Below are 12948 nucleotides of genomic sequence, written 5' to 3'. Positions count from 1 at the left end.
ACACAACTAATTGTTAACTTCAATTGACTTGTAACTTACACAGCCCTCAGATCATAAATATTTGCTGTATTGACACAGACATGAACATTCATCATTTTAATTTGAATTCCAACAATATGATATTATATAAAGTATTCTATAAAATAACTTATTGAAGATGTTTGGATGAATTATTTGGAGCTCATGGAAGCTCAATATGTTCAGTTTATTGAAAATCTAATATTATTAGCCTACACTTAGAGTTCTTGATTGGACAATAACTATTTTCTTAAAGATGACTGGACGTACAATGTATTGACACTTTTTTTTTGTATTCATGTGGTGCGTATATGGTTTGACAATTGAGCATGTTAAAACAAAAGCCAGTAGACAAACATTTTTTACGGTTCTGTAATGAGCTATTTCTTAGTAAAATACAACAAAGAACACTCAAGACCATGGGCGTGGCTGCAGGGAGCGGAACACACCTTTCACTTCAAAAAAACACTTCCCGGTTATCAGTTTCGCAACGGGATGGGCTGAAGAGACTGCACTACACCGATCAAGAAGGGAGGGATACGGACTACGAACTCCTTCCGCACATCACTCCTTGAGCGTAGCCAACGGAGCAAACCGGAGGTACCGTCTTCACCTGCTTGCCTGCCTGCTTGCCAACGGTACTGGACGGAAGCTACACCGTAGCATGGATGCTTTGAAATCAGCAGGGAGAGCAATTATCAAGAGTCCCGGAGTTCCGCGGCACACATGGGGAACTTCAAAGCACGAAAGTAAGTGTTTTCTTTATTATTCTGTTGGCAATTGTTTATATTACACTCACTGTTTTAAAGACACAAAAATGTAGCACAAATAAAAACCTGTCACATGAGAGCATGACAATAGGCATCATGCACCTTACAGGCTTTATTGAAGATAACTTGATTACACTTAATTCGAATATATTTTGTAATCATCAATCCTCATAGACGAAATCTTGCAATTCTTCTATTTCAATGTATTTTATTTCCGCTCATAAACGCCAATATGAAACATATTTTCCTGGGTCCTAACGCCAATCCTGTTATTACTCCACCTCACGCTCGGTACTTTAGCTTCCATTAGGACGCAATACCTGGACTTGCACAAAATTGAGAGAAGTTTCCTGTTTCTACGAGACAATTCTGCAGTGCTAAAGTGAAATATGTCAAGTTGAATTAGGTTCCATAAACGTATTTGTGCCAATGAGTAGAATAGCATAGTGATGATGACCATGCTGTATTCCTTACATGGTTCTATTTTAGAACATAACTACCATGTGTATTAATGCAGCAAGAAAGATAAAAGAATAATGCCCATCCTCCACAACCACAACCAAATACAGAACACTTGTCCTCATTTCTCTCGCAATTCCCTATTGGTCCTTTGTATGTCAACTTTGCTGCTACTGGATAGTTTATTCAAGTTTACTATAGAGGTCAGAGAAACAGCCCTGTGTCACATTATAAGAGACAGGAGAAGAGCGAGTTGCCACTGTGCTTGAGCTCATAGGCAGGTCTGGCTGTCAGCATGATGTGTGAAGTGTTTGGTTGAAGACTTAGTCTCCGGGCTACAACACTTTAACCTCACACTTCTGTGTGACAACCTTCACACTTTTTAAGAGCTCTTGAAATCCACACAGACTAGCACAGGGTGAAAAGACCCACAGTGGATGTTTCTGTTATGTTTCCCTTTTCCACAGTTTTTATTAAAATACTCTAGAGTTGAGACATGGGAGGCCACCTGCAATTAGAACAGACGTATACGTACAATATAGAAACAAGATAAAAAGCTAACATTTCTTACACTGTCACTCAGTATTTCTGAATACTGCCTGCAGACAGCACACACAGCATCTCAGTGGATGTTACAGACTGACTCATTCAACAGCCGCCATTGAGATGTTCTCAGCAGCTTGAGTCATTTTCCAAAATGAGGTAAATTAATTATTAAACTCAAGTGCGAGCCTGAGGGATTTAGATATGGTCTCAGTGGATTATTATTTCAGCAACTCCCCAGTTGTCCGGGTGTCATCTCATCAAGGACTCTCATGAATTTGAACACAGGCTGTCAAACAAGCTTCTGCCAAGGAGGAAGTTGGGTTTTATTTTGATGACAGGAGACATTGGCTGATAGAGTTGTGTGCTTGTTCAGATATGATGAAGAGGGGGAGCATGAGAGAAAGTCATTTGAATTTGGAGGGGGATGGGTGGCTGCTTGGTGGTTGGTAAAATATTAGTTTTCATCCCTGTCCACTTTGGGGACCCGCCAACACATAACAATTCAAACTCTTATTTTAACATCCAAATTGTTAACTTGTATTGGCTTTGAGGAAAGAGGATCCCAGGTCCAGTGTCCACACATGGACACACGGATTGCCAAACTTTACTGAGAAAACAATGTGGGGCCTGTGATTTCTCTGGTGTGGATGGAGTGCTTTACAGATGCAAGGGGGAGGAATGAGTCTGGATTAAGAACAACAGATTGGCCTGATATTTCAATAAGTCTTCATTGTCATAATCAAAAATCAACTTTTGTCTTTATCATCGTAATCATACATGTTATCATCCATGTCATTATCAATGAAAATGTTTTCCAATGAACAATATCAAAGAAGGTTTTCGTGGCAGCAGCTTGTCTCATTATCATGCCTTTTAACAGATGATGTCATCATCCTATCACAAAAAAACCATCCTGACGCATGAGTCAGTTTGACGTTAGTGTGAGCTTTTGTTATCAGAATAAGAATCAGATTAAAAGACACAATGACAATTTTTTCCCAGGAATGTGCAACTTACAGGAGAGAGAAGCAGTGGCTTGCTGTTGAAATGAAATGTCACCACAGGAATCGGGCTGCAAGAACAAATGTGACAACAGCAGTAGCAGACAGAGTGACAGCTCATGTCCAGAAGCTACTTAGCTGTCAATCTGGATAAAGGATGACCTTTTTCGTTGCCAGCGTGGTGGCAATGTGTCAACCCTGGCAGCTGGGAAGCAAACTGAGTTTAGCTCCCTGTGCCAAATATTGCAAGTAATCGGGGTGTTATTCGTGGTAGAATGATTCGCTTAACCCTCACAAATATTATCGTTGATGTAGAAATTTGACAACTTTTATGTCTACATCTTATGTCCATAATTTGAAATCAGAAGAAATTTGGCCCGTCTCCAGCTGATTTCTAGCAAAACATCAGGCGACTCTAAAACAAGTTACTGATCACGTCATTCAACCACAGTAATGACTGTAGATTTTAGGCTAAGTGCATTGTTGAATAATTCAAAACGTGCTTGGCCATTGGCCCGGTAACCTCTTGATTATACTCTGCTGTCTGGTCGCTGTGTCATACAAGACACATTTTAAGTCAACACAGTCTTAGTCACTTTTTCCTCAAACCTCTGATGGATCTTAATTTATTTGACATTATTGCCAACAATGCTCTTTCAAAAATGACAGGGTAGCCTACTATCAGAGGAAATTGCTATTGAACCAAATGTGTCAATCACAAAACTAAACAAAGGTTGTTATTTCGTAGTTGGACTTTAGTACAGTGCTCCCATGGCGGGTGATTGGAGGTTGCCCCAGCCAAACCAGCTTAACTGACAGAAAAAAAAACCAGTTTCTCTTGTCCAACCCTTTTTCATCCAAAACCAAAACTACAAGCACAGCATTTCCTCTGCGGTTCCTGTTGGCCATCATCTGTCGAGGTCACAGTCTCTGGCAGCACTGAGGAGGACACAGCACGTGCCTGGAGTGCTCTGCTAGTTGTCCTCTTGGATCCTGTCATAGGAAACAGTGGTGACCTTTAGATGTCCCAAAAGGTCAAAGCTGACTGCTGCTGGGTACAGGACTGCTTGCTACATGCTAGAGCTTTGGTCCCCTGCATATCTGTGGAGGTGTGCGAGGGAGGCAACGCATGTCAGTGTGTTGAACAGGCTGCTGGCTGCTGGGCAACAGAACAGCTTCTTAGTCCCTGTGGTCACATTTATTATTGTGTTATTGTAAAAAATAATCCACTGTACCACAGCTGAATCATACAGTAAAACAACATTGAATTTTCAGTTGTAACTCATTCTGTACATCATCCCCTTAAGCGGAGCTTCACTGAACCTACTTTGCTCCCTGACCTGTAATGTCAAGATGCAGAAAATCTGTACAGAAGAGTGATCTATAATATTCCAATTCAGCAATCGTTAGATCCGGAAGAAGGGAAACCTGGGTGAGTGAGCACGCCAGCGGTCTTATGAAACTCGACACTAACTTGACTGAGTAAAGCAAACGGAACGGCATGCTCCGCCCCTCAAGGGGCAATTATCTCTCCCCAAGTCTCATTAAGACAGAGGAAGTCATGAGTCAGGGAAATGGCAGCGAGGAGCCGAGACCAGAGACGTAGTTGGGGTGAAAGGAAGGACAATGTAGTGTGATGATGATGATGGAGAGAGTGTGTGAAAGGAGGCGTCAGGAGGTGCATGACTGTATCACATGGGGCCATGGTAGTGTCTGGAACAAGATGACTATGACGACGATGTCACTTTAGAGGAGATTGGTGTGCGTTGTCGTTCCAGCCCGTGGAATGTTAGCTGTGGAACTCCTTTCAGCCCCTTTTTTTCTTTTCTTTTCTCATAAAGGCACTTGCCTGCTTTGGTGGTAAATTCATTTTCTGCTTGGTGGCGCTTCACAAATATCGATTTTTAAAGCCCAACTGTACATTTATTAAAACTGCAGCACATCATATTCTAGTCTTTGCAACAGCTCTAAACTGATTTTTACAGACTATTGATTTTAGTTTGGAGGCCCTTGACAGACTTGTAAAGGCAATGCATAGTGTTGTCTAGCAGGAGAGAAAAAGAGGTGAGTGCAATTTCAGACTGACCTTTTATATGTTAACCAATGCAGCATTGCTTGCCTTTAAACATTATGGGAGTACATTCCTTGAGTACATTTACCCAAATACATTTACACATAATTGAGCTTTGATCATTGTAACAAACTGTATCAAGAGGATATGGGATATTTGTGTTTACAGGAGATGGGTGTCATTTAATGTTACTCCCTGTTGTGACTTGAATCCTGCTTGATCCCACACCACCAGTACAGACCATTGTCTCACTCTATTCACTCTCTCTTTTCTTCTTCTCACCCTCTTCTCTGTCATCTGTCTTTGCTCTTCCAATTTTCTTTTCCGTCTGTCACTTCCTACTTCCATCGCTCTCTCACTCTTACCCCTCAAGATCTGTTCCCTCTTTTTTTGTGTGTCTCTGTGATTCTCTATCTCTCCTGGTCTCATGTACACTCAGTCTGACTGTTGAAATATGCCTGTAAAGTGCACCTCTACATGAAACAAGTGGGTTTCCTGGCTTGAGGTGAAGTGAATTATGCAACAAGAGGAAACAGAGAAACACTTACACAATAGGGCCTCTCTCTCTTTTAAAATGTGTTCATGCCCTTCACCCGCAGTCACACATGCACACACACTCCTGAGTCCTTGGGGGAGAGTTGATGTGCTGACATCATAGCCCTCCTCTCTTTTTGATATCCTTGGCAGCTGTCTGTGAAATGTGATATGCTGTCAGTTTAGTGCAACACGCTTTGAAGATGTTCCCATTGTTATTCTGTGTGTGTACAGTATTTTGAAGTGTTTTTCTTTGTGTGTGCTGTGCATGTTTGTGTGTGTGTGTTTGTGTCAGTTTGGACAGCATGTGTGTTTGTGTCAGTTTGGACAGCGTGTGTTGGTCGGTGTGCACTGTGGATGTATGCATGTGTTAGTGTTCCATTCTCATCCACCAGGAGTCTGCAGATAGGGGCGGTAGGACCTAGACTGAAGAACATAGCAAGCATCTCTAATTAAGCTAATTTGTTGATCAAGAATCACAGATTATCAGATAAGTAATTCAATGATATTTTGCATCTCAGTTAATCATAGCCCTCCTAAACTGTGACAGACTATCCATTTGATGTTGGATGTGTTTATGCCTGGCATTCAGCAAGCTGCATCTTCGGTTTCACCCTCGTTTTGAAAGAACGTCTTCTGGACTTAGACCTGCTTTTAAAAAACAAACAAAAAAAGAATAGGAACACAAATAGAAATGCACATATTGCAAGGAAAACAACGCCTCACCTCACCCATTTCAAAAGGCACCTTTTTAAGGGCTAGTTCACCCAAAACATTTTGTGATCCTGTACACGTTGGCCTTCAGCCCATCTGTACTCCCCCTTATGAGCCTTTAACCTCACCAACCTTCCTAAACACAGTAGCTGCTCCCATACACTCAGCAGTAACCCCTTAATTTCCATAAAAGCTCTTGAAACCTGAGGCATACAGCTGTGTCAGACTGGCATCCATCAGTCTGATGGAGAGCTCTACAGAACCACATACCATTAACAGGGGTTCCCCTTGGGAAGCCCTCCCCTTGGGAAGCCCTCCCCCTAAGTCTCCATCTATTAATGGGGAGCAGACAAGCTCTTTTTTTGAAGATTGGCAGCAGTACTTGAAGGGAGGCTTGCCTCTTCAGTGTTGTAATGGCAGCAAAGATTAATGCCTGTGTGGGAGGTGTTTTTATTTCTTTATCGTCGCTACTCTGGGACGGCCATTTTGTTCCAAGCACATGTTTCTGTAGCTTTTTTTCTTGGATCTTTGAATATCACATCCTTTGATTTTTATTTATTGACTGGATTTTAAACGTTTTCTTAATTGAGCTATTCAATTTTTAGTTTACGTGAATAGACTAAAAAACAATCAAAGCTCCATTTATATGCAAGTATTGAGATGTTGAGATGAAAGTGACATAAAATTCTGGGGGGAAGATCCATATCAGCGGACATAATTATAGAAAAAATGGGCCTTGGTTAGATTTGCTGCAGTAAACAATGTTCTAATGCCGGAAAGATTAGCCCTCTGTATGATCACCTCCAGGGTAGGCTTCCCCAGCATGCCCAGCTCTGAATAGTTTAGCTAAAAATATTGTCTAAGCGAGGCTTGCCAGCATTGTGCTCTGTTGGTATAGCATATCTCTCAGTATCTACTGCATTGTCTGCAGTACTTTTTGCCTTTTATATCAAGGGGGACTGGGCCCCCACAGAGCATGTTGGATGCAAAAATTTAATAAACATGAATTTGTCAGAAGGCCTGGGTGTTGCACTCATTAAATAAACTGAGGCAAAGGAGAAATGACACACGGTATTCAAGGTGAAATGGTTACAATCCATGCAGATGAATGGAGTGCATGAATATGCAGCACAAAGATGTCTTGACTCTGGTTCACTAAACCTGTGTTAGCTATCAGCTCACGCAATGGAGATTTAATACCAGTTAAACAGTGCATGGACACAGGGTGCATGCTGAATTATTTCATTATTCATGGTATGCACTATTATAGGACATTTGTTTCTCAATAAATATCCATGTTAAATATATACATTTTAATAGCGAGCTGTAAACAATCACAAGATATTGAAGCAGTTTATGCTTGGCCTGTCTACTAGATGTGAATGACTGTCTTTTGTATTTTTCTTTTTTTTTTCTCCAGTTTGTTTTGTTAATTGTTGTTCTTTTGCTTAATAGCATTGACAGGACTTTGCTAAATTTCAGCTTGATTCATTTTGTTAATTGTTGTTCTTTTGCTTAATAGCATCGACAGGACTTTGCTAAATTTCAGCTTGATTCATTTATCTCAGTCTCACAGCCCAAATAAAGAGAATTTTGAAAGGTCAAGCTAACACAGCAAACGTCCTTATTCAGCACACACCTTGAATAAACTAAGGCGCTGATTTAAAGGTTCTTTTGGTCCTTGAATTTGACGCTCACACACACACATGCACACAAACAACACATACACATACATATACACACAATATAAACCTACGCACACAGACTTAATGTAATGGCCCTTTATGATTCCAAGGAGCTACCCAAGGTGAGGCGTTGCCATGCTATACTGTAGGTTATCTGTAGGAAGCATATCCACACAGTATCGCTTTAGTGGGTCAGTGTGCAGAGTTCTCCCCCTTCAAACACTGACCAGTTGTTTTCATTGTGAAGTGAGAGGGACTCAGACCATTGTCTCCATATGGCCTCACCTTATCAGCTCTGACACCTTCAGTGGGAACGCAACCATGACAGGAAGTGATAAATGGTTCCAACCGTGACCTTAAGGCGGTCACGTTCAACCTTTATCCCCCTATTTGGAGAGGACACGCGTGCTGTTCACTGCTGTTTGAACCGTTGTTGACGTGCGGGTCCTGACAGTTTTTTTTTTCTGTGCCCAATTCTTTATGATTTTTGTATGATTGTTGTTTTATTCTGAATTGACCGTGTGCAGTCCTGAACTAGGTACTGTTTATTGATTGTTGTTTTGGTTGCGTCTGGGTCTTTTGTGTCTACTGCATGTACAGTAATATTACTATACTCTCACTCACCGATCCCACAGCGTATCTCTCATATAGCGTAATATATGTACACAGTCGGTGTCTTTCTTCTATATCTACACTCTAACAACCCACAATGTGTGTGTGTGTGTAACCTACGCTATGCTACACATTACACCGGTTTGGCAGATGTTATAGAAAGATATAGTCAAACAACCCACACTGCAAACATTAGCACTTTACAGCAGGAATAGGCCCATAAACAGAATGAGGGTTCTGGAGCAGGTACAAAGTTCCCTTGTGTGTGAGTGTACACTCACTGGAGGACATCCCCTAAACTGTAACGCACATCCAGCACTGAGTTCACTTCAGAGTGGAATATTTTAGTTGATTTGGTTGTGTGGTTAAAACGACTTATCTTATTATACAATCATGTTTGGTTCACATAGGCTTAGGAAGTGTGTGTGTATATAGGGCTAAAGATATTCAAAGTCGCTGGTGTCGCACTTGTTACAAATGTCGAAGACACTTGAAGTCAGGATACCTGATTAGATCCCTTGTTAATCCATTTAAATCATGAAAAAAACAGGCCTCATCACACAATGTTTTACAGGTACATTTAGATACCAACTACCAAAAACCAACCAAAGAAATCTTTGAAGACAAGGCAGAACTGCCTACGATAGGAAAGGGAAAGCGATTATAGAGCCGCCAGTTCTCATATTTTCACACAAACCATTATTTGGTTTGGATGACAGTTTAGGCAGATTGACTCAGGATGTAGTTCAGATAGCTATTCTATCCTTGAGTTTCTCAAGTCTACTGCATGAACCAACTTCTGCCATGTGACTTAAGTACAGTGGGACGACTGTGCCATCTAAATGTAGAGGCCTCTGTCTGAACTCCTCTAATTAGTGATTCGCTGATCCCAAGCAGGGTGTCTCAGAGTGGGAGGGGTCAAGGCCTTTATTTGCATAAAGAATGCATCCAAAAGCCAATTAGCAGTTATCACATACAGGACCTGCCTTTGATCTCTCTTTTCATAATGAGGACATAGTTCTGAGGATTGGTATTGTTTACATATTCATATGATGGAATTCTGCATCGGAATTATACAGGGAGTTTTTTTATTTATTTAGTTTTTTAGCACCTGTCATGTGTGAGTCCCTGAAGGACAGAGCGAGTCAGAGACCATATTCTCTTCTTACAAATTGTAAAGAAAACACTCAATGAACTCAGGGGGCACTCAACATTCCCCTCATTTTCTCATCCCAGACTAAAGCGTGAAAAGCTCATTTCACTTTGCAGTAACTTTTATTTGCTCAATCATGCACACGCCGGATAACTCCAGTCATAATTAGGATCAACAGCAGATAGGGCTTTTGAAGTGAAAGCAATTAATGAAGATTCTTGGTGAATAGAAGGGGGGGGGGGATTTTGAAGTGAAGCCCGTCTTCCTCCCCCTCTCTGAATCAACCTAAGACCCTGGAGGGCAACGACTCGATTCATGCAACTGAATAAGTTTAGTGCTTGAGAAGATGTTGCCCTGACAGGACTGATGGGAGCTTACTGAGGGCATGACTGCTGTAGAAGCTATAGTTTCATTGTCTGATCCTACCCTATTGATCAATATAGAAAAAAAGGATTCCATTTAGTTTTAAATTAGATTTGAATGATCAAATCTGTTTTTCCTACAAGGAATTTTAGATTCTATGTCATACTTTTAGGGATTGAGGCATCCATTTTGTTGGTTTAGCTTGTCATGGCTCGTCAGTAAATCAAAGCCTAAGACAGAGTATTCAGCTGAAGGGTATTGTACTAGCCCCCCACTGCAGGTTTGGTGTGTCTGATGCCTAGCCAAGGTGTTTTGTAATTTAATTGGGGTGCACCTCGCCTTGTTGCCAGACGGCCAATGATAATGGCTGCAGATGCCTGGCAACCGCTGTTGGTTCCCTGATACCGTGTCTCCATTCTGCCATTGTTTTTAGGTTATTGTTGTTGGGTTGTTGGTGGTAAGAGTATATGAGTGGCTCTCAGCTGTGTTACATTTACATTTATGCATTTAGCAGATGCTTTTATCCAAAGCGACTTCCAAGAGAGAGCTTGTTGGTAAAGAGTGTTGTAGGAGTCACACATAGATACAGAGAGAGTGAGGAGGGCATATAAATTGAGGTAGAGGGGAAGGAGAGAGAGAGAGAGAGAGAGCACATACGTTTCCCTTCCAAGTGTCAACATGACCAGAGCCAAGCAGAAGGGCCAGGGACTAGAGAAGAGAAAGAAAAAACAAGACTGCGTACATATTCAGGGGACTGCCAGGTTGAACAGAAGAATGGATGGCAAACAGAAGAATAGCAGAAGAAAGAGAGCTGGAAATGAAGAGAGCTAGGGAGTAAGTTGAGAGAATGGAAGAGGGAGAGAAGGAAGGTAGAGTGGTAGAAAAAGGAATGGAGTGAGAGTAGGTTCTGGAGGAGAGAGGACTGGGACTACCATATCCCCTCCAGGCAGACTCAGAAAACCAGTCCCCCCCCCCCCCCTCCCACTTCCATACAACCCACCACCACCATCTTCCCCACATGCCCTATTTTCTGTCAAGGTGGTGTCCTACATTATCATCAGAAAAGTAAAACAGGGGGATAGGAAAGAGGAAAGGAAATGTATTGGGTTGAACAAGCAGATGGAGGATTCTGCTTAGTCTTCACTTTACTCTCATACAAATGGACAGTTCTTTAGCAACAGCTGGCAACATGTCAAAACGACTTGAAGAAATAGGTCCTGTTTGCAGTAGTATGCTTTTAAGGAGACATTAGAAGAGACTAGCAGGAAATGCTACTGCTATCTGCTCTAGGAGAGCTGGTACCTGAGCGGTACGGGCAATTAACATTATGGAAATGAACCTAGCGGTTAAAAGCACCAACTGTGTGTGTGTGTGTGTTGGCACGCATCTGTGTGAGCCTTGTGGGTATGTAAATGCAGCAAGTGTGTGGTAATATACTATGAGTGTGTGTATGAGAGAGGAAGTGTTTGTGTTGGTAATTATACCTCAGTGTGGTAGGCTCATTTATAGCAGTGGTTGAATCCACTAGGGGGATCATTTAGACTTTTCTGTGTAAATTAAATCATTAAACATGGAGCATGAAAAGCCAGCTGGTGACCCATCCATGTTGTGTAGCTGCAGGCACATGCAGCCCTAGTTCCCCAATACACTAGAGCAACACTTGGGGAGTGCTTCCTCCACCACTGAGACATGTTCCTTTGCTCTCGTCGATTATAAACTCAGTCGAGTGGCAAGTGGTTCTAACTTTAAAGAGAAATCATCTCGACAGTAGTTCTAGAATTGTTCTTTTTTTTTCTTTTTCTGGTAGGTTTTTTCTTTTGTTGTATTTCAAGAACGGAGCTCAAAGTGGGAGAACACTTAAATGTCATCCATGCCTCTGTTATCATTGCCTAATACGCATTGAGTTTAACCTGTGTTCTCACTGTAGACCTGTCAAGTGAGCATAAAAGAATCGACGTGCGCTGCAAATGCTGCTGCAAAACAAATGTGTGGCCTGGCATTTATTAGATAAAAATGCAAACATCCTCTGTTGCTCCTCGGCTAATCTTATTTCAGGTTCTTTCAAATTACATCAACCTGCCACAGCAGTTTTTTGGGGGAGTGCCCTCCCCCCCCCCACCCCCCAAACAACTCTGCCTTTTTCATGTGTCGTCCCGCTGTTTGGTTAAACATGTTCAAATCCAATTAGTTTCACTCTGCTTGCTCCTGTCATTCTCATTGGCCCACGTCCCTCTGTACTGTATGCCTGCATGCGGAAAAAGACTTATGAAATATTTAGGGGGTGAGGGGGCTGTGTGTGGGTGTGGAGGGGGGGGGTTGGGGGAGTGGGGGGGTTGTATTTGAAGGCCTGAAGCATCAACACAAAGCTGTTTAAAAATTCATGCGTGTAGCCTGGCGAGGATATGATATGGTCCCTGGTAGTTTAGCGGCGTATCGTTGCAGCATGTTGAAGAAGCGTGGAGAGACATTGAGGTGTCCTGCAGTTGGGCACAGTCACACTTTTGACTGGTTAGATGAGGCTGCCCCTCCTCATCAGGATTTGACAGGATTCTACGTGTGTCAAGGTGGATTTGGCTCCGAGCCACAGGATAGATGGATACACTGAGGTCAGTTTGGAGCATTTACGTTTCTTTTGAAGCCGAGTTTTTTTTAAGTCACTTTGAAGCAAGCTGTCCCCACATCATTGGAACAATAAAACACTTCATACTTTTGAAGTTATTCAAAATAATTGGATTCCTTTGTGAATACCAAACTTTTCTTTTTCAACCTTGAACACTGTCATTGTCATAAAGTAGAAAATGTAGACTGGTGATCTCAAACTCTGTTCCATGACAGAGCTGGTTTAAGATTACCTGGTCTGATTCATTCATCACTGTAGTATTGAGAACAGCACAATTCCACTCCATCAGGACCTCTAAGGTAGCCTGGTCCTAACCAGACTCTCGTACATTTCATTTGTACAGAGAGTCTGGCCTCGCTCCATTGACATGCGTTGACTTCCTTGTAGGCGGGTACTCTGAAG

General features: G+C 41.9%; 1 protein-coding gene across 4 annotated transcripts in view; it reads left to right on the top strand.

Moving 5' to 3' along the window:
- Positions 1-478: 478 nt before the first annotated feature.
- Positions 479-12948, top strand: part of si:dkey-71h2.2 (low density lipoprotein receptor adapter protein 1) — a 43054-nt gene continuing 30584 nt past the window's right edge. For all 4 annotated transcript variants that reach the window (XM_047021265.1, XM_047021264.1, XM_047021268.1 and 1 more), the window contains exon 1: positions 479-767. In XM_047021265.1, coding sequence (XP_046877221.1) covers positions 683-767 — 85 coding nt within the window. In that variant the 5' untranslated portion in view covers positions 479-682. The remainder of the gene's footprint in view (positions 768-12948) is intronic.

This window comes from Hypomesus transpacificus, chromosome 6, assembly GCF_021917145.1.
Source record: "Hypomesus transpacificus isolate Combined female chromosome 6, fHypTra1, whole genome shotgun sequence".
Taxonomy (NCBI): Eukaryota; Metazoa; Chordata; class Actinopteri; order Osmeriformes; family Osmeridae; genus Hypomesus; species Hypomesus transpacificus.
The sequence above is the reverse complement of the archived record's forward strand: the minus strand, read 5'-3'. Positions and strand labels throughout refer to the sequence as shown.